This window comes from Harpia harpyja, chromosome 2 (genome assembly GCF_026419915.1).
Source record: "Harpia harpyja isolate bHarHar1 chromosome 2, bHarHar1 primary haplotype, whole genome shotgun sequence".
Classification (NCBI taxonomy): Eukaryota; Metazoa; Chordata; class Aves; order Accipitriformes; family Accipitridae; genus Harpia; species Harpia harpyja.
The window spans coordinates 73840993-73863447 of record NC_068941.1 but is presented as its reverse complement, the minus strand read 5'-3'; the positions used below and the strand labels follow the sequence as shown (position 1 = coordinate 73863447).

The window sequence follows — 22455 nt, the reverse complement described above, 5'->3', positions numbered from 1 at the left end:
AGAAAACATACCTGTTAGAAACTTCTTACTGTGTACATGTTTTTTCTGTTTCCCTCTGTTCAATTAAAGTGTAAGATTTTTTTAGACATGCAGTAGTCATTCAGGTGATGGAAGTTACCAATTTAACTTGAAGCTAAACCAAAGGCAGACTAATTAAACTCACTTAAGCAGCCCTTAATATGATCTCTTCATAAATAAGACCCTTTATTTAAAAACAAATTGCTACTTTCCTACTGGATACAGCAGAGTAACTACAGTGTAATGTAGTGTGAAGTATTATGCTTAAAGTGATGTCAGCTTGCAATCTTGAATCTCCTTTTTGAAGTTTAATACATTTTTCATTTTCTTAATTTTTCTTTAAACTAATATGTACTTTTCTAATACCGTGGTATTTTCATTTTTACTTTCCAGACTCCTATTACCCCATTCCCTAAAATTACATAACCACATACTGCCACAAAATTATTTTAATATATATTATTGTCTTTTCTTTTTAAGGCCGTTCTTCCCTCTTCCCAATAGATGATGGTTTGCTGGACGATGGTCATAGTGATCAAGTTGGAGTCTTGAATTCACCTACCTGCTATTCAGCTCATCAGAATGGAGAACGAATTGAGCGTTTTTCTCGGAAAGTGTTTGTTGGAGGTCTTCCGCCAGATATCGATGAAGGTGAGCTGCCTGAAAACTAAGCAAACTAAGTTTGGAGGGAGAGAGAAGGAGAGATTTTGAAAAACCTAAATGAAGTAGTAGAAGTAATCCACCCAGCAAAATAATGTTGTGGTGTAAAAGGCTACAACTATATATATTTTTTATGAGAGTTGATGGATATGTGGAGCTTAATGTCATTTGATGTCATCCATCTCCTCTGGTTTTGAGATGGTTCACTTGTCTGATTCTGCACTTGCAGATTACAGAGTTGCATGTGATACCTGGAATAGGTGTTACTGCTTACCTTGCATATTGCATTCAAATACATCTTAGCCCTTCATAGTGTCCTCTGTCAGTGCCTGCTTTATTCTCCATTTATAGAAAATGTCTATTAGTAATTGAATTTTAAATTCTACTTTACTATTACCTGAAGATCTCAGAAGAGGTTTGGAAAGGTTAATATTATTCCTGTTCATAAATAGAGAAACTAAGGCAGAAGAAGGTCAAGTGGCAGAGCACTCTGTGATGCATTGAACATAGAATGTACCACAGAAGCTCAGATTGTTATGTGATGCAATTGGAATTGCTTTGTACAGTAGTGCTGATTTGAAGTAATCATGCTGTTTAATACTAAGTTTCTCCTGTGCAGATAAATGTAAATTACATGTTAGCTTTGTAATGTAAACAGAAGTCCCTTTACAAGGTTCATTGTAATCCTAGAGTAACTTGCAAACCAAATAAGCCGACTGTGGTTAATTAACTTTCAGACATGGAACGACCATAATTTGGTTTCATCTTTGTTGTGATGCTGTCCTGCAATGTACTAAGGGATTTATTTTAATATACTTCAGCTTTTTTTGATGCACCTTAGCTTCTAATTCAAATGTGCACTGTTGCCTTTAATACAAATGCTAAACAAAGACACATGGAAGTATATTTTCTTTCTTTCCTGCCTGTTTATGTGCTGATGGCAGGATGCGACTGAAAGAAATGGAGCATATTTGTGTTTGATGAGTTATTGCTCTTGTAGAGCTTAGGGTGGTTTAATTGTTTTTGTCATGGCCAAGATTCTTCCGGTCAATGACAGGAAGGAGTGGCTGGGCTAGAAAGACATCACAAAGTTGTGCAGGGGGCACAGTAGATCTTGCAACAGGACTATTTGTGGTTATGTTAGAAACACCTCTACATGGGCAATTTTAAGTTTCTGTGCCTGATCTGTGCATGGTATCTGCTGGAAACTGCTAGCATGCTAATTGTAGTGGCACTTATTATATGAGTATCTACCTACAAAGCTCTGAACTGTACATCACTACACAGTAAATTGTTTTGATTGCGTTCAAACCAGAATCTGAATTTAAGGAAGTACCACACTAGTTTTCACCACTGCCTTTAGTTGCCCATATGCTTCTGAAATGCTCCTGTTATTAAGCAATAAAAAACAAATGTAAGCTTAAAATCACCAGAAAGATATTGTGTAAAAATTAACCCTTTGGAAGATGTGTCTATTTTAAGTGTTTTGTTCACGAAAGTTGGGGTTTTGTTCCTTTTTCTCCAGGAAATGTCAAACTTTGCTAGAAACAAAGATCTTTGCTTGATAGTAGTTCTTCATTGAGTTACGTCATTTATTTTAATTGCAACTATTATTATACCTGTTTTTAGATGAAATTACTGCTAGCTTCAGACGATTTGGGCCTTTGGTAGTAGACTGGCCTCACAAAGCAGAAAGCAAGTCCTATTTTCCACCAAAAGGTAAGAGGAAGGTTTTGACCTGTCACTGAGTGCAAATCTTGCTCTGGGAAACTGTCTCATATAATTTACAATCCATGTGAACAGTTAATTCTACAGTTTCAATGCAGTTTCAGATATGGTTCCTTTACATATGAAGTCTAAAACCTGAGAGTGTTATTTTAGTAACGTGCCTGATTCAGTGCTGGACTCTTGAAGGATCTTCCATATTCTGATTTCCCATATATCAGATCAGCGTTATATAGTTGTATGTGTCATTAATCCTGAATTCTGTATTTGTATTTCTATCTGGTTTCCAAAACAGAAATTTGGAGAAATTTTTAAGACTAAATCTGAGATAAAAAATTTCATAGGAAGTTACAGGCAGGATTCAGAAGTATGCATTTGGGTATCTGATCAAGATAATCAATGTTATGTTTATTTCAGTTTTAGGATGTGAACTTGCTATTGAAGCACTAATTATCTTTTTTGATAAATGATTAAATACTGATTTTTAACTATTTCTAGTGTTGCTGTTAGACTAGATTTTTTAATATCACTTACAAAGTGTTGGAAAAGCCATTCTGTACATTACATAATTAAATTATGTAGCATATCTCTGTACATGTACAATCATGTATTGGTACATATAAAATAAATGCAAAAATCTGATCCAGATACGAAAGCAATGAAGAAATTATTAATTTTGTAGAGAATGCAGCAATTCATTCCTTCCCTGGAAGCGACAAAAGTAGGTATTGTCAGGCATTGGAACAGGCTGCCCAGGGAAGTGGTTGAATCACCATCCCTGGAGGTATTCAAAAAGCGCGTAGACAAGGCACTTCATGACATGGTTTAGTGGGCATGGTTGATGGTTGGACTCGATGATCTTGAAGGTCTTTTCCAACCTAAATGATTCTATGATTCTAGGTATAGTGCCTTTATAAACTGATTCTTCATTTATTTATCTGACCATCTATGCTGGGAAGAAGACAGGATTATTATCCCAAATGGGTCCTTTAAAGAGTGGGAAATGGAATTGAAAGTATTTGAATAGTATTTATGAACACTGCATGGAAATTCTAAAAGGCAAACAAAGAGCCTTTGGCTTTTTTGATTGTCAGCCTAATACACAAAGCTACTGTCAAGTTAAATTTGATTATCCTAAGGAGTGCATCTCTTCATAAATTACCAAGAGAAATTCTTGAGAAACTCTTTGAGGAACATGCATCTCACAGAGTCTGTGATGAATATATGGAAGAGGGAAGATGTAACATAGTCTTACCTGAAAGGAATGGATTCTGGCATTCATTTCCAAGGAGATAGTCGTGTCTCAGCATCTGAACATCTTAAGGATATATTTCCAGACTTCCTCATTTAATAAAGCTTTTTGATATAATTGGAATATTTATAATTGCCACAGTAAAAAAAAACCAAACAAACAAACAACAAAACTCTGTCTTATAAGCAGAGCTTCTTAAAAGCAGAGAATATAAATGGAAGAACTTCAGTCTGTTGATCTAATTAATTTAGGAAACACTTGCAAACTAAGTGTTAAGTTGATTTCCCATGATTAACTGATACTTATTTGAAATTTAATAGCACTTACTGTTCTTCAGTCTTAAAACTTTATTCTAATTTTCAGTTTACTACATTATTCAATATTGTTTTGTAATGTAGCCTAACACATTTAAAATACAGTGTAGGTTTCTCTTTGTAGATGCTCTGGAAATATAGCTTACTATTAACTGCTGAATATTACTGTGTTTATATCTGTTTTCTTCAGTGCAATAGATACGGCCCATGATTATTTTGTAGAAGAATTTCTAAAAAATTTGTCTTAGGTGTTACTCACATGTGCAGGCAAGAACCACGTATACACATATTTAATAAGATGTCTGAAACTGCTAAAGATAGGCTAAATACTAAGAATGCTTTGAGATTGATCAGTAATTAGCCGTTTAGAAATACATACTGTATTAGCCCAAGCAGTTGGGGGTTTTTTGTTTGGGTTTTTTTTTTTTACTTTTAGTCTCCAATTTCTAATTTGTCACTCTGCATGGAGTCAATTCAGTGTATAAATTTTTGTTTGTTCAGTCTCATTAGAGATTTGACATAGTGTTACTTTCCAAAGACGTGTTAGCATTGCCCAGTTCTGGACTGATTTATGCAATAGTCTTCTCTGTGGTGAAGAGATACAGCCTGCTATTTTTTTTTTTTTTTTTTTTTACTCTTGTTCAGTTTTCCAGGCTGTGGTTCCTTCCAGGCTCTCTGCTTACAAAAAGACCTGAGGGAAGGCCAAGTTCATAATAAGTATTTCCTTGCTTGAAGAAATGCAAAAAGTGCCCTGATCTATCAGGGCCGGCTGCCTCCTGAGAAACACCAACTGCTTGTTCTTAACTAATTACATTTTGTATTGGTTCACCACAAAATTAGGCCCAAAGAAAACAGGAATTTTAAAAACTTCACACTAATCTTACAAGGAAACTCTGTTCTGAAGCAGAAAAAAATTGAGATCAAAGTACAAAGTCTGTAAGCGATCTGGCAACTGTAATGGAGAATTCCTTCCTTTCTGACTTGCCACTGTTTATCATAACTCCTGTTATTATGTAGTTGGCAAATATACTTATTTATGAAACAATACACATGTCCAAAGCAACTTGCTGAGGTGAGGACTCCTTCCTATAATAATGAAGCTCTCAAAAAAATGGCGCCATGAGGATATGCAAATCCAAAGAAGGCCTTTCAAAATATGCCCAGTTGTTTCTGTGCTCTGTACTATTTATAATCTGTATCAAATGGAGGATAATCTGATTTAAACAGGACAGTATCTCCAGCCTTTTCTAATTGTCTGGGTGTTTCTGTTGCCTACTATACAGCAGTTGTGCAGTAGCTTCATTTATTCAAGGTTCTTAACTGCTAATTTGGAATTGACTGAAAAAATTAGGTTGAAAATGTTCGGTTTCTAGTTTCAGAAGCAAAACCCCATGTCCATCCAAGTTCTGTTTAACTTGTTACCAGCTTATTTGATCACACTGGGTAGGATTGAACTCTGGATTCAGGCAAGGAACTGTAGGTGTCTTCATGTGTGTTTAGTGTCTAAGCTTCCTTTAATCAATGGGAATCTGGCCAATACAGTCAGTGGAATATAGAGGGCTATTCAGGTCACCGTAACATAAGCACATTGAGCTTGATTCATTTACCCAAACCAAGGACATCTAAAAGATTTACACAGGTCTCGCAAATGTGGCGCGGAACCTGTTGAAGTCCCGTGCCATTCTGGAGCACCAGCTGAAGGTTAGGCAAAGTCGTATAGAGGGTAAATGTGCTAGACACCTCCGTGTCCCACTTGGTCAGCTGAGTAACTGTCCAGTCACCACTGACTACATTAACTGGATCTCTGTACTACAGTAGGAGCTTAAACACAGTCATTGCAGAAATATGGAAATAGGCGCTTGGATCTTGAAGTGAATCCTGCTCCCCCCTACTCAAAAGTGCCTCAGCTAATAGCTACATTACAATTCTAACAGCCTGTGTTTTTTCACTTCAGGTGTATTTTGGAGCTAATTCTCCATCAAATATGACTAAACTGAACAAGTGAAAGACTTATGTTTTAAAGATTAAATTTAATTAATATGGTGATGAGATCTCTTTAAAGAGGAATAGATTAAATGTTGTGTGTCCTTCCCAAATGTGAATTACTCCCATCATCAAATGTAGATCCATTGTCTGTATTAACCTGCAGTTTACACTGATTCTTCTGATTTAAGCTAAGGTGCAGCATTCTGGGTGCAAGAATTGCACTGCACTGAGGCCATTTAGTCTCCCCTGGGGACAGTCTTGTCAGGACAGTAGAGGAACCAACCCCAAAACAAAATACAGCTGTACTGACTGGCATGGACAGTGCCATGCTGGCTTGCGCTAATTTTCTTGACTCCTTCCCTAAGTCACTAGTGATAGGAGTTAACTGGAGTTTGATAGAAGTAAAGCTGCTCTCTGATTTCTACACAGAGTATGCATAGCAGAAGAAGTGTCCCTTCTCCTTCTGGTAAACTTTCATATTACTATGAAATAAAGAAATTATATCTTGCTCAGAAAATCATGTTAGCTACCAGTGTGAATCTAGTCAAGAATGCTTTGCTTTTGATTTGTTTTTTATGTAATAAGCACAAAAAATGAAAAGGTTTAATTTGTAATACAGCTAGGACTCTTCAAACTTATCTGATGGGCTTTCTGTTTCCAGTGCTGACCCAATACATTAAAAAGAAAAAATATTTAATTTCTTAGTCTTGTTTCATTAAAAGAGATGTCAGCTCAGAGTAAGGATGACTATAACCAGTATCTTTAGATATCAGGGAATGTATTTCTAAAGCCAATTATCTCCAGAAAGATTTGTTTATTATTTGAGGTAATTTTCTGAGGACAAGTATTATCAAAGTCACCCACACCGGGTGCCTTTGAAAATAGACGTATTTGTAATAGTTCCAGTGTTATGCAGAAGAATTTAGTCAAATGATAACCACTAGCAGGGGTTACCTTAACTTTGTCTTGCACAGGAGGGATAAATTCTGGTAGAGATGCCCATGAACAAGAAATTTTTATAAGACTGTGCTTCATCTAATACTTTTCACCTTGTGAAATATGTACAAAACATACAAGCTTTGTCTCTTGGCAAGTAATATCTGATCATGACCTGCTGCTGGTGGTATACATATGACCCAAAGGTATGAAGCAGCTTCCTTCAAAGAAAACTATTAGAGTAGCTTTGCTTTTCCATTGTCAACAGGCTTTAGACTTGCATTGCTATTGCATGTGAAGCTGTTAAAGTTAAATGACTGATATGATACACCAAGAAACCAAGAAACCTAGGGAGTTAGGCTGTTTTGTAGTAAGTAAAACACCTCCTACTCTTCACCCTACCTCCCCACCATGTTTCACTGTGACGCATGGTAATTGTAGTTCAGTACTACTCCTAAAACACTAGTTAGGCACTTAATATTTTTCATCATACTTAACTCACTTGGCTTACCACCACCATACTAGCTTTGCAGACATTAAACATCCACAATAGTTCATGAGTTACAGATGTTGGGGTGAAAAATAATCCAATAAAAGCATATATTGAGAAAGCAGGAAGGGATAAGAATAAAGTTTGTGCCACACAGTTGTTGGCATGTGGTAGCTGTAGTAACAAGAAGAGGCCTAATTTATGATGTCTAAATGAAATACCTAAGATAAGAGTGTAATTTCCCTTTGCAAACACTTTCTAGCTAATTAATATAGGCTGGTTGCCTATATAACTGGTGTTCTTTGGAGAAGTCTATGGCTGACGTATAATTGATTTGTGCCAGGAAGTGCACCCTGCTCCAGAGCAAGTGATGGAAAGTGGTTTGTATGCAGACTGTGCAAGTCTAGCATTCTTTGGAAGGAATTGGCTGTCTCTGTATATGGCTATAAAATGTGGGACCTGAGCAAATTACCTTCTCTAGTCAGTTTTCTTCATCAAGAGAACCGGTTATTTTCCTCCAGGCTAGACTTGGGGAGCAAACTGAAATGCATTGTAAATTATTGAAGGACCAGAGCTGTGGAGCAAAACTACAGCCAGACCAATTTGATAGTACAGACTATACCCTAACGTCCTCTCTTTCTTCAGAGGGGGAGTGGTACAGCTAAGCTTATGACACAAGCCTGTCTGATGCTTAAAACTAAATGGGATGAACCCAGGCATGAGTACATGTTTCGCAGATAACGTTGAGAAAGCAGTATTAACATATAGTTTTGTTATTGCTTTCCTTTTATTTCAGGTGTGGTAGGATATAGTAATCCTAATTGTTCCCTCATCAAGTTCTTGTATTTGAAATTTATATCTTTTTACAAGCTGCCACAGTTAAGCATATTAATAGGTGCAGACATACAGGTGGTAGATCTTGTGGAAACACTGACCATACTTATGTATCTGGAGCTATATGGCAGTACCCTTGATTTGCTTTAGGATAAGAACTGATGGAAAATCAGCATCTGGCAAAATATTTTACTTCTGGCTGTGCGTCTTATTTTGTATGTCCGATCCCTTGGTCAGTATCATGTGCATTTAGCCCTCCCTTTGATTAATCAAGTTTTTGCACTCCCATCACTCTTGTACTGAGCTCTCCATTCAAACAGGAATCTGTGTCCCTGGCTTCCACACAAGTAAGGACAGTTACATGGGTCTGGTCTCACTTACCTATGCCAGTCTGCACATTCCTTCATTCAGTGAGTAAGTTTTGCATGGGTAAGATGTGGATTTTAAATTCTAAGATAAATACTGAAAGATTAAAACAGATTTTGAATCTAGCTAGTTACTAATTAAGCTTAAGTTAAATAGGTTGTCACTAAAAAATAGTGTTCAGCAATGAAAAATGGGCTTCACAAGGAAATGCTTCAGCCCAAGTCCAAAGATTCCCTTCAGCATATTTGTTAAGAAACTAAATAAGATTTACATAAAAATATAGACTACATAAAACCTTGTCATGTGTCCCTTGTAGGTAGCTGTGATAGAACCATGGTATGAGGGGTAAGAAATGAGGTACAAGGTATTAGAAAGACCAGTATAGGCCTTACAGCTTTTTCTTTAAATCCTGCTTTTGTTCCCATGTATCTCAAATCAGTCATGCATTTGTTTCTCTAATTTTATATTCTTCTTAACACATTGATTCTTGAATGCTCTTCAAGATGCACCCTTCCATCTTTGCCTTGATGACGACCTATACTGTCTGTTTGCAGTAAGAAATTGCCAGTGGTTAACTAGCTTCTCTCAGAAATACAGTATGATTTCCAAAAGGCTTGATAAAGCAGCCATGCTCCCTCTTGCCAAGCCCACTCTAGGGCAGCTGCTTCAGCATTTACTTTTCCATCCAAGTAATAAAATAACTTGGTGTGAAAATTCCACACTTGGTAGTAATCTCAGAAAGAAATGTGGATTTATGGTCCTTTTAAAGTTCATTTTAGAATACAACCCTAATTGCACTATCAGGCACCTGTAAAGTAACAAATTTTGTATGTATCGTTATACTGTAACTGTTAAAAGTATTTTAATGTGTAAGGTTCTTTGTCTAACTGTCTGTTTTTACTGTAGCATTAAACAAGCATTTTAATTCCTATTTTTGTAGTGTTTGGGAGGTTTGCTGGGTCACTTATGTAACAAAGTACTTTGATCTAATCTCTAGAATAGAGATTAGTCCTTTGTGCCAAGTCGGATTTTCATTGTATAATGTCCATTGCTGCCAATGAATTATGCTCAGCCTAGACTTCCAGTACATGATAGAGCAGACATGTTTGCTTTTATTTGGTTATTAGTCTCTTTTGACAATTATTTTAAGAATAGAAGTTCTGTTGATCATGGCAAGGTAGTACATAGTTAAAGAAGATGACTAATAACAAAGAATTGGTTTGACTTTCTTTTATTTTTGGAGTAAACATATTTGTATGGAAAAGTCACTGGCAAAGATGATTAAGAAAAATAAAGATAGGAGAAAAAATATCAGGTGGTTTGGATTTTTTTCTAGGTTATGCGTTCCTCCTGTTCCAAGAAGAGAGTTCTGTTCAGGCCCTGATTGACGCCTGCATTGAAGAAGATGGAAAGCTCTATCTATGTGTTTCCAGTCCTACCATCAAGGACAAGCCAGTAAGTAAACAGTAGATGGCCTGCAGGCTATAGCTGCCATCTGTCTAAAGCTGCATTTGAAATGATGACGATGAAAATAATCAAAAGCAAACTACTGTTGGCAGAGCTCAACATCTGGAACAGTTGGATGATTTTAAAATTGTAGTGTTTTGAATTAATAGGATTAAAACAAAGCACCGAGACATGCTAAACTAATGGGGTTACGACTGACAGTTTATATAGGCTGATGAACATACATCCACAATGTAGTGAAACTTAAAGTAGCATACTATTTTCTTTCCCAATTTAATAGGTTCAGATCCGTCCCTGGAATCTAAGTGATAGTGACTTTGTGATGGATGGTTCCCAGCCGCTTGATCCTCGAAAAACAATTTTTGTTGGAGGAGTCCCTAGACCATTAAGAGCTGGTGAGTATAATCTGTGGCTATTCTTAAAAGTAGGAGATTATTGGAAATAATTTGAACCATTCATACCTTTGTATAGTTACATATGGATAGATATAGATATATACATAGAAAAATAGAAGACTGTCATGATAGTTATAACCACAGTACAATATTCGTGTTTTCTTACATTTCTCTAGTAACTGTTTTCACCTGGCTTTGGCCATAAATCACTGTTCATCATCGAGATTTACTGGAAACTGTTACATGTCTAAAGCTGTAAAAAAGATTTTGATTATACTAGCAAACTGTAGTGTAAACTATGTCACAAAAGAGTTTGTTTTTAACATAATGCTATGAAAACTTCTCTGCCATGGTCCATGAGTATGTGGAGCTCTATTTGTACTTGCTTGTCATTGTGCATTAGTTGCTCTTCTACTGCTATCACGTTGCAGTTACTCTTGCTAATACGGAAAAAGCAAAAACACAGGTGATGAAGAAGTAGGAATAGAGGAAAAAAGGAAGAAATTCAGAGAGCTAGCACAGTCTGTATGGCACAACACTATATGAGATTGCAGGACTCCTTCTAGACTTTTGTCAGAGTGCATGAAGGAAAAATGAAATGTTTCTGTAGCTGTAGAAATGGTTGATCCACAACCTGGACAGTCTGCTTGTGAGATTGACTGCAGTAGCCTTTTACAATATTTTATGGTGGCCTTCTAGTAAGTAGGTTGAAGTGAATGTTGGAAGTAGAAGCATAACATACAGTGGTTCAAATCCCATCTTCTATTAGAATGACTCCTGGACTTCATCAGTCTTCCATAGTTCATAATGAATTTTATTCTTAAAGAAAGATGAGCTATCAGATGGAAGATGTAGGAGAACCAAGAAGTGATAGTGCAAATTTGGGGTATAAAGAATCTTAAATTATTCTATCTTGGACCTGCAATGCTCAAGCTTTTCTGTTATTTTACTTTTAAGACTGTACTTTTGACTGTAGTACAAGCTCTGTAAATGAGCATAAACACAGTATGTTCCAACTGCAGATAAATTTTTCTTCAAATTCAGTCCAAATACTCCAGATTACTGTGCTGAATGTCTGTGATAAATTTAATGGATGCATTCTTATGTTTAGCTTTCAAATGCCCTGTATATGTGGAAATGAAACTTTTTATGGCATTGTGAAATAAGAATCATGACTTCACAAAAGCAGTAAAACTTTAGGAGACTTTTCAAACAACTGTTAAATATTAATGACTGCTGAGACCTTTATACCCTAATACAGAGGATACTAATTCTGAAAAAAATAGTATTTTCCACCTAAATGAATTGCAAAACTGAATTCAGTATAAAATTTTACTAGAGGATTGCTAAAATACTTGATTTGTAAAATTTGGGATTTTTGTTTCTATGAACTTCAGTATCTCTGGTAAATGTAGCACTGTAGAGATAATCAAGCTCTGTGTGGCTGATGAAAAAGATGCCAACTACATCTCTAAATTCAAGTAGGACATAGAGTGTTAGGACAGCCAGTGAGCATGTACCAAGGAATTTGTGGCACGTGGATATATTTTATACAGCTTACATTCCATGCCTGCCCAAAAAGTCTTTTGCTGTAATCCCCTGAAAAAAACTGCCTTGGAATTTCAGTTCAGGTTATCAAGGACTGCAAGGACTTACAGTTCCATTGTTCCTTGGATATATGTACCCACAGTGTGAAAGATCTGTCTGCTGAGTATTTCATAGCTTATTTAATATGTTTTTATATTTCTTGTTATTACTGTTACATCAGCTGTTGCAAAATTAATTATTAAATTTAACTTTTCTAACATTTTAAAATACAAGTATATTATACAAAGTTTGTTCTGTAAGAACAGTTTAAATGAACATTATTTTGTTTCTTAATAGTGGAATTGGCTATGATCATGGACCGTCTCTATGGTGGAGTTTGTTACGCAGGAATTGATACTGACCCTGAGCTGAAATACCCAAAAGGTGCTGGACGTGTTGCTTTTTCCAATCAGCAGAGTTATATTGCTGCCATCAGTGCTCGGTTTGTTCAACTTCAGCATGGCGATATTGATAAACGAGTAAGTTATACAGAAATTTAAAAAAATAAATAAACATGAGAGTGATGATCTATAAAGGAACTTCTTGGGGTGTGGTAACATTGCATTTGATTTGCTTTCATGCCAGCTTCTACATTTCTTTTAGTATTCCTGTAACTCTACTAGTTCCAAGAGCTAAACCGTGAATGCCCCCAGATGAACAACATGCATTCCACAGAGCAGCAGTTTCTTCCTTGGACATATGTTAGACCATATGTTCTTTCCATTCTGGAGTTCCTGGTTTTGTTGCGTATGGGCAAAGGGCTTGAAAATCTTTTTCTCTCCCTTGTTCTAATGAAACCAAATAACTGTGATAATTCCTCTGTCATTCATAGGAAACTCTAGTATTCATGGGTTTCAGATTAGCTTTATATTTGCAGCTGCCCTTAATTTCAGCCATAATTGTCAGTGCTCAGCACTTCAGAAAATCAAGCTCAACACCTAAAATACTAAATGTCTTATCCTTTCTGTTTGAGAGAGTCTTCTAAGTACTTACTGATATACATTTCTGGTTGCTACAGATGCTTATTGCTAGCTAAAGCAAAACTAACTTTCAGTAAGAAGACTAGTCATCTTCATTACTCCTAATTAGAAGTATAAGAGTAGCAAAGAAAACTGGCATCTAAATTATGTCAGTTTTAAGTGTCACTAGTTTTGATGTCAAGAGCTGCAGAGGTAGTCACTGGTATTAATAGATGTTCTTTAAAAAAAAAAACAAAGTCTTAGAGGAAGAAGGGTTGAGTAAGTAAAGTAGTTCAAGGTCCAGTCTCCTCTACAGATGAAAGACATGGGGAAAAGAAAGTAGTATGGTTAACAAAAGTCTGCTGTAGGGAGGTAGCATGTGCTTCTCTCCTTTCAAATAGACAGAGTAATACAGCTTTACACCTGTCTTTCAGATACCAGTTGCCTAGTGAGCTGAAATCCCCAAACATGGTCCTTTCCAGAGGATGAGTGGGTCTGAATGTGGGTAGGAAACTAGGCTTCACGTTAAGATGTGGCAGCTACGTTTTTCTGGTGGGATTGCTGTCTTTGTGACTTGCAGCTGACTTTGACTAATATAGCTTTTTAGCTTTTAGCTAAATTTAGCTAATTTAACTTTTTAGCTCTACCTTTTGGCTAATTACATAACAGGAAAAATGGCCTTGACACTGTGACTGCATGAAGGGAAATAGAACTATTAATCATCTTGCATTTGAGTATTTGGACAAAATGGGAGTAAGGACCAGAATCCAGAACTCCTTCTAAAGAAAAGCTAGATGGGTCATTTAGCTTCAGAATTGGGTATAGCTTAGTGTGTTTCAGGAACCGTCTATAGTGCATTTGGCTGTGAAGTGACCTAACTTTAAAATTAGAGGTGGATGGTTGGGTCCCATCCAAACTAGTTCTCCCTCCAAGGTGGGAGACACAGACTTGAACCCTGTAAACTAGGAGACACTTTTATCTTGGTCCTCCTCTTCCCATGGGAGCGTCCTTTGCAGTAGCAGAGCATGTGGTAGACTGGCAGTGCCATCTCATAAGAGAAAGGCAGGCACGAATCTGCCTTTGAAGGCTGCATTTCCAAGTACGTTGGTTTGTTGTTTTGTTTTTTTTATGATAGGTCACCAGAGATTTTAAGGGCTCTTTGGATGCTGAGCAGGCATCTGAAATGGCAGTGCTTGCTGTTTGCTGAGAAAGGGATATAACTTGTTAATGTGTGATATAACACTGAAATACTTAAAGGGGGATGAGCAGTAAATCTCCAGTAAAACAGTGGGCATGTGCTGCAGGCCTCTTGGAGCTCGGACAGGGAAAAAAACCCACAAAATCTACCCCAAATACTAGATTCAGAAGCACAGCATTTGAGTTATATCCATGAGACTTAATTTATAGAAACAGTAGTCAAATGATTTCTTCAGTCATGATTACAAAAAAAAAAAAAGGGAAGAAACAAGTATAATTAGTATCTGTAGATAATTGTTCATGGGCTGGAGAGGTTAGGGGAGAGAGAGAAGGAAGATCTATGCTTTCTCTTTAAATATCTGAATCCTCACAGTTTCTTTTTTGGTTGTTATAATTTGTGTTCTTTCTTTAGTGTTGCTTTTTTCATTCTTGAAAATTAATTTGCTTGACTCAAGTATTCTCTTAAATTTGGAATTTTGGCATTTTTATTAGCATCCTTGGTTTTTCTTGTATTTAAAAATGTGTGCTACTCCTGAGATGTTTCACTTGCAAAATACAGCTATGCTAAATCTAAGTATTTTAATAAATTTGTCTTTAAACTTCTTTATTTATTTCAGAGGGGTTTTAATCTTTATTTTTTATATCATCTTCTCTAATTAAATCCTATGGTCAGTCCTCATTATTTATATAATTTTGTATATTTATACAACCCAGTTATTTGTGTTATGGAGGAGTAATAGAGAACACCTTTTTAGGGAACACCTTAACTCTTAGGTGCTTCTGAAAGTATGAAAAAAGCTATTTTCAGAAATAGGGTTTTGCTCCATGGAGTTATACACAGGCTCTGAAAATACTCTGAAATCAGTATTACTGCTGATTTATAGATGAGCAAGCAGTTAGTATAAATCTGTAAACCACTGGTTTTGTAAATGAGGAAGATAGTCCTACTTTGGGTATTGCCTTCATCTGAGATGTCGGTGTTACGCTGGCCAATAAAGCAACATATTGCATATTTCACTGAAATCTGAGAGGCAGGCTGTTCTCCTACCCTTTACCTTAGTGTAGCCTTTCTATACCAGTTATATCCAGTTTATGTAGGTCTGCTGTCCTTTCACATTCTTTTCATAACCAGTTTTGTCTGTGTAAAAGTCTTTTTTCATTGCTAAATTTTGCAGTTCACCTGTTTATCCTTCTGAACTTCAGTTCAAAGTATTTATAGCATTTTTTTGCACATACCATTTCCTACCTTAATTGGAAATCTCAGTGTCACAGTCACTTAACAAACATTGTCTGTGATCTTAACTTCTTCCTTCTTAAGTACTCTGCAGCTTCTCTCCAGTTCTTTTGATGTGTAGATATGTTTAGTTTCTCTTAACAGATGTTTTTCTTCAGTAAAGTGCTCCTTGTCCTGTTTTAGCATATATGAAAGCTCAGCTCCAAACATTTCCTTGAAACTCATTTTGAGTTTCAGCTCCGAACAATTCCTTAAAATGTTGTTAACTTTCATATGTCAGCAGTCTTCATCCACTTCATGTAATACTTGCATTCCCCAAAGTGTTTCTCTTAATACATTTGAAATCATCTTCATACCAATCTTGGTGCATTAATGCACCGAAGCTTGAAATATATGCTGCTTCATGCTTTCAGTAATTCTGAACCACGAACACAGTTACTGCATAAGGTACCTGTTTATTGGAAAGTTGGAGTGTAATTTGTGATAAGGCAGGTCGTTGTAATGAAATAAGAAGTAGAGCTTGTACTGCATATAGATTACTGGAAGAAGCATACTCTTATTTCAAACATAGATGCGTTTGACATGACAAGTATGACCTCTGCTTCTGAAGCTAAGAACATGAAGACTATTCTGCTGTAAAACTTTTGCGTGGGTAGCTGTATGTGTAATTTTTTTCCTCTGGAGACACAATGGAAAAAATAGCATTTTAAAGTTCTTATTATTTCAAATATATTCTGCCTGAGTAAAGTACATAAAGTCAATGTCTACACATAGCATTCTTCTCAGATAATAGTATCTCAGAAAAAAAATCTCTTACGGTAGTGAGTTTTAGTATGAACTGGAATAACTCTTTTTGCTAACAAAATGCAGAAAATACTATCTTTAAAAGTGAAGAAAATGTGGAAGACAACAATACATTCCTTAATGATGGAGTCAACTCATTTTGTGTTTTATTATGAAGTTCTTCTTCCTGTCTGATCGCAGTCTGTAACAGTTCAGTTACACAAAGACATAATGCAAATTTACCACTGGACTCCTGCCACTTTTCCACTCTGGCAGTCAGATGAGTTTGGGAGAAAGAAGCTGTATAAGACAGGTGTTTCTAGCAGTCTGTAGACTTGCAAAATGGTGTTCTAAAAATATTTTCAGAAATACATTGAATACAAATTTCTGTACAGCTCAAAGCCACAAGAAGGGAAAGTAATAGATGACCAAAATCTGTAGCTCCACATTTGACCATATTTTAGAAATAGGGAGTGAATTTATGGGGAACAGGAGTGCTAAAAGATCTGTATTCCAGCCTGCAGAAAGTACTTTTAATTTGCACACAAAAGCAGTACATGCAGAGACTTATTTTTTTAAAAAAGGTTAATGTATAAATGGTTACATTCTTGTAAGTTCAATTATTTTTTGCTAAACAGTATAGAATTGGATGTCATGTAAATTTGGGAGCTGATGAGATTAGTTGGGAGACCTCTGGGCTTGTTTGCTTGTTTTCTCTACATACTTCCGTGTTATCATTTGCCAAGAACATCCTTCCAGAATAAATTACAGGAGGTTCTGATGTAGCTATTTATTACACATATAGTGTACTTCTAAAGATCTGCCTTGAAGTGTTCTGCTTACTGTATGGATAGATCCGTAGCTGATAAATAATAAAGAATAATAACTGATTAGTTAGATAAAGGCATTAACAGGTCTGATTTCATACTTCTGTTTGTGGGGTTTTTTAAACCAGAAAAAACCTGAATGTCCTCGTATAACTTTAAGTAGGAATAGGTATTAACTAGAATCGTTTCTGTTTTACTCCAACAGGTGGAGGTAAAGCCATATGTGTTGGATGACCAGATGTGTGATGAATGCCAGGGTGCACGATGCGGTGGAAAGTTTGCTCCTTTCTTTTGTGCCAATGTCACTTGCCTGCAGTATTACTGTGAGTTTTGTTGGGCAAATATCCACTCTCGTGCAGGACGTGAATTCCATAAGCCATTGGTAAAGGAGGGGGCTGACCGCCCACGTCAGATCCACTTCCGCTGGAATTAAACATGGTGAACCAGCATCTACATAAGGAAAGAAGGGTGCATGTGGCTTACTGTGTTTGAAGATACTGACATGCAGAAGAAATAAGTGCATTCTTCTGCTTTTCACCCCAGCTATCAATACATGCATCTTTATCAGCAGCCAAAACACTACAAGCCTCTTGTTTTTCACCAAAACCCTACATCTCAGGCTTACTAATTTTTGTGATATTTTCATGTTAAAATAAAATGTTTTTTTGTATTTTCTCCAAGTTATTTTTATATGTAAAGTTAAAACTAGATATGAGAATGTTTTTGCGTAGGGGCACACAGTCTGCTGCTATATTTAGTGGGTGAAGCGTGCACTTATTTCTAAACATGGGTTTTTAACTTCAAGATCTGCCCCAGTAATTTACCAAAGGTAGCAAAATAGTGAAGATGGAATATGTCTGCTACAAAAAGCTTATTTTTATTGTTGTTGCTATTTTCAGTGTATACATAAACTAAAAATTAGGGTTGATTTTTTGCTCTCCATTTTGACTTGCAAGAAATAATACCTCAAGATAATCTGATTTATTAGCTATTTTTAAACATTTTTAATCACAAGCTGTATTAGCTTTGCTGCTATATAGGTGTTATGTGTAATGCCACCTATTAATACGGGATTGAAACGTTTAAGACACACTGCATTACAGATTAAATGCAGGCAGCACAATATGGCCTAAACTGCCATAGTTTTAGAATGTGAAAAAATTGCATGTTTACTTACCTGTATACACCATATGCATGCACTAGAACTATTAATTAACAAGAGGTGAGTTATTGCAAATGTTCAAAAAAGGCTCTCTTGAAACTAGGTAGCATGAGCAAATTTACAAAATTTGTTACAAAAAACAAACTTGCATGCATTATTGTGACTGAAGTAAAAAAATGTCCTACATGTGTACAATATGCAAATTAGTTTTAGACTAGAAAGTGCAGCCATTTTGTGACCTGGTCAGTAGTGGAATTCAATTTTATGCAGACTGGATGTAATATTGTAATCCCTGTGCAATTTTGTGATGTGTGCTTCTACTTAATGTGGCGTGACGTAGTATAGATACAAGTTTGAGTAAAAAGCTAGCATTTAAAAAATTCTTTTAAGCCCCCTTGATTGTTCATGGTTAAGATTTCCTCTACAAACCAAAGATGGCCAGCACACTGCTAACCAGTCACCAAATGTGAAACCCATGACAAATGCATACAAAAATAGACTTATATAAAGAATGCATAATGCTTTAGAAATTAAATCTAAGTAAAGTCAAAATGGAGAAGGTGTAATATACAGACGGCTAGTTGCATAACAAACTAAATTTTACCTTTAAGACAACAGTGAAATTTGGCTTAAAAACTCTTGCTTACATGTTTGACCTGTGTGCGTTGTGGTCTTCTGTCAAACTGGGGTCACTGTTGCATGAAAAGTAGCTACTTGACAGTCAAGGATAGTGTTTTTATTTTAATGAAGGAGTTCTAGTAATGACATTGCTTGCAGATTTTGAAAAACAAACGTAGTTAGGACAGAGGCAATATTTAACTGAACACTAGAAGAAAATCATAGCAGTGTTTTTGTCTATCTCAGAGCATTTTTAATGCAACTAGCCCCTACTTTTTAACAGAACAAACAGTTATTCTGCAGTCTAAGCAAGCACTCAACGGTAAATGTTGTAATGCAGAATTAAGAGCCTGATGCTAGAGTTGAAATTACAAGGGTGTTGTTCTTTACGATCCCTTGGGACAATCCTTCATGTAAGCAAAGTGTTGATCTTATATTGGTTGTCTACGGTGTGCTTTTTTGTACTGTACAATATGTGGTTCATGTCTAACTCTGCTGTTTTATTGTGGTTGTGGTTCAAGTTTTTAATGTTTAAAGTTGATGCTGTTTTAAGAAGAGCTTTTTACTAATTTATTTGTCAATGTTCCCTATTTGTTACCTAACCATGATCCTCCAGATTTTTTGGAGTATTCTTTTCTAACCTTAACCCTGCCAAACCTTGATCCATTTTGACATTTGTTATGCACTATTTTTATATCTCTGTGAGAGATTTTTCCAACAGTCAGCTATTTTAAGGCACACTTTTTTTGACTGATGACATCTCCTTTGCTATACCTCAATTTTTGGAATTTAGAAAAGAAATCAGTAGTTTTGCAATGTTAATTATTTAGATATAATTTAATTCTGCAGATTTTTTTAAACTTTATTTTCATATTTTCTGCTTAATGTTTAAAATTGAAGAGCCTTTAAATATATTAAATAATGAACACTAATATGAAAATAGTAAAAAATTGACATAATTGGAGATGTTGAAAATTGCTTTCCCTGTTTAAATGGAACTGCATAAGTAAGTCACAGGGGGACGAAACAGGGATGCCCTTTTTTGGCATGGGTAAAAATGACTGAAATGTCTGATTTTACTTGTCACTTCATTTCTGGAGCAATTCAACTTATGGTTATCGTACCCTGCACGACCTCCTTTTTTTCTTTTCTTTTTTTTTTTCTTTTTTTATCTACTAAGTTCTTATTTTCTAACTGTTGAACACTGTATTTGATTTTTTTTTTTTACAGATCATATTTATTTTACTATTTTTGTAGAAGATTGCTAGTTAGTTTGATTGTATTTTTGTATTTTTAAAGCTTCTTCACTTTTGTTCCCCAAATGTGCATATTGCTGCCCATGAGTATGACTGTGGAGGAAAAAAAAATACTTTAAAAATCCACACTTTTTGTTAAGAAGGAAACATTTAGCATTTATATATTTGTGTATGGAAAACACTTGATATTTTATCCCTGTTGCATCTGGCTGCACAAAGCCTCTCCTCAAAGATGCTACAAAACTTGAATATAACACATTTTGGAAGGCTGACTAACCTCGATTCTGTGTTGTGATGTGCAATACTGTTTCTAATGTTTGTATAAAAAAATAACAGTGTAAACCTTTTTAATGCAAATTTATTTTTTTCATTGCATATTTTGCAGATTTTATCCACAGTGTCATTTTTTACTGTCAGAAAAGATACCCCTTTTGTCATTGCAACTATTTTTTAAATCCAGAAATCTTTGTACTGATGTAAATGATTGTAGTTATTTTGGATAGTGTTTTGCTAACAAAAGGAGAGACTTTTTTCATGCATATTTCTATTTTGTTTTTTTGGTTTTTATTTTATTTTAATAGTAGTAAAATACTTGGAATAATTTTTCATATTCTTGTCATTAATATTATTTTGTATTTTTATGTGGAAATATATAATTTTATGACGCTAATTGCTAAAGTTTATTTTATGTTGAATTATTTTTGGAGCTGAAATCTTTGTAATATTAAAGCAACTAGTTTCTAATTCCGAGTTTCTGTATAGAATCGCACAAGTGGTTTATGGAGTGTTTGGATTGTAATTATAAATGGTTCTTTGATATGCAAATTAATATTTTCAGTTGATTTTATTTTGTATTCCTAATGGGGTGTTAAAGCAGTTTTTTATTTTTTTCTAAATAAAAAGAGAACCCATGCTTTTATGGACACTAGGTAATCGCCTTCAGCTTAAAATTTTTTGTTAAATATTTTAGTTTGTTTTACTGTTATCTTCCAGGTGTCTAAATCTCCAGTCTGTCTGTTGTACTGGTAATTTAACTCTGTAATGGAATAGTTTGCTGCCAACTATTTATATTAAGTAATTTTTAAATATTTGTAATATTGTTGACTGACTAATAAACTATTAAGTTATTGGCACATTTCTTTTGTAATTTTGTGTCTTGTGCAACTCTTTAACAAAATGCTGTGTTAATTATTAAAACGGAAGAGCAATCACTCAATCTCAGGAAAAATATGAAGGCCGACTTTGGTGCAGATTAAAGTCCTGCTATTGTCTCTCTCCCAGATGACTGAAGGAACTTCTAAACTCTACAAACAGTGTATCTTTCAGCTTTTTAAGCAGGACTCTCTCCTGGTTTTTACTGAGAATTGTACTCATTTTAGATACTCAGATAACTCTGCTTTACATCCCCCCACACTCCTGCCCTTGACTGTCCCGACTATATCCTTTCCATCCATGTTTCTGCAGATTTTGGGCAGCACAAATACCTATCTACCAGATTTGCAACACTAAAAAATTCCTTTCCGTGCAGGAAATTCTTCAGTATGATTCACTGAAGGACTGTCTTAAGGCTATTTGCCATCCTTCCTAGTGCGCAAAGAGGCTCCAGTCGTTGAGGAAACCAGGCCAAGATCTGGATCAAGAACAGCAAGCATAGCTAGGTCACGCTCAGTGCAGGTGAACTGAAATTTTATGTAATGCTTCACCGCTGGTATTTTTAACTGAAAATGCTCTTTTCCAGGTCTGTGGATTCATTGTGGGAAATACGAATGTTTTCCTCTGTTGCTTTGATTGGAACAATCAGAGTTTCGTTGTTGTCGCTGTAGGTCGTTTCTTGCCTGTGCTGTGGAAATAGCTGCTTTCCCCAGCACTGCTCTCGCTCAGATTTCTCTTTTTGCTTCCTCTCCTGTGGCTTTATTTCTTTGCTCCCGTAGATTTTTAGGGAATTTCCTTGGAAGTGTCTTGCTCTCTTCAAAAGCTGCCTGTGACCTTTCCAGTCGCGAGACCCCCCCTCAGAATGAGGGCTCGACCCTGACGCTGGCCGGTGGCTGAAAATCTGTAACACCGACACCGCTCTACGCAGCTTTGGTGCCCCGTGGCAGAGCAACGGCCTTTCGGAAAAAGGCAGCACTGGGTTACCTATGGACGTGAGGCACTTGCAGATAAACGGCTTCTGCAACAGCAGCACACCTTGCCCAGCTTTGACAGGTCTTTTCAGAAGCAGATTCTCGCAACCCTCTGTTGCACAGGTTAAGACACAGGTTAAGACACAGGTTAAGCCTGTGCTCTATTTCAGACCGGGGACAAAACTCCTCTGATACCCAGATATTTTTGAATGCCGGTCTGCACTCGGAAGCCTCCTTGTGAGATACAACAAAAGGGAGCCTGAGCG

The 22455-nt window shown here is 36.0% G+C and overlaps 1 protein-coding gene across 2 annotated transcripts in view; it reads left to right on the top strand.

Annotated features, from left to right (window-relative positions):
• CPEB2 (cytoplasmic polyadenylation element binding protein 2) overlaps positions 1-21201 on the top strand; it is a 56740-nt gene extending 35539 nt beyond the window's left edge. For both annotated transcript variants that reach the window (XM_052780455.1, XM_052780454.1), the window contains 6 exons: positions 499-669; positions 2308-2397; positions 9918-10036; positions 10329-10443; positions 12328-12509; positions 17236-21201. In XM_052780455.1, coding sequence (XP_052636415.1) covers positions 499-669; positions 2308-2397; positions 9918-10036; positions 10329-10443; positions 12328-12509; positions 17236-17463 — 905 coding nt within the window. In that variant the 3' untranslated portion in view covers positions 17464-21201. The remainder of the gene's footprint in view (positions 1-498; positions 670-2307; positions 2398-9917; positions 10037-10328; positions 10444-12327; positions 12510-17235) is intronic.
• The last annotated feature ends 1254 nt before the right edge of the window (positions 21202-22455 follow it).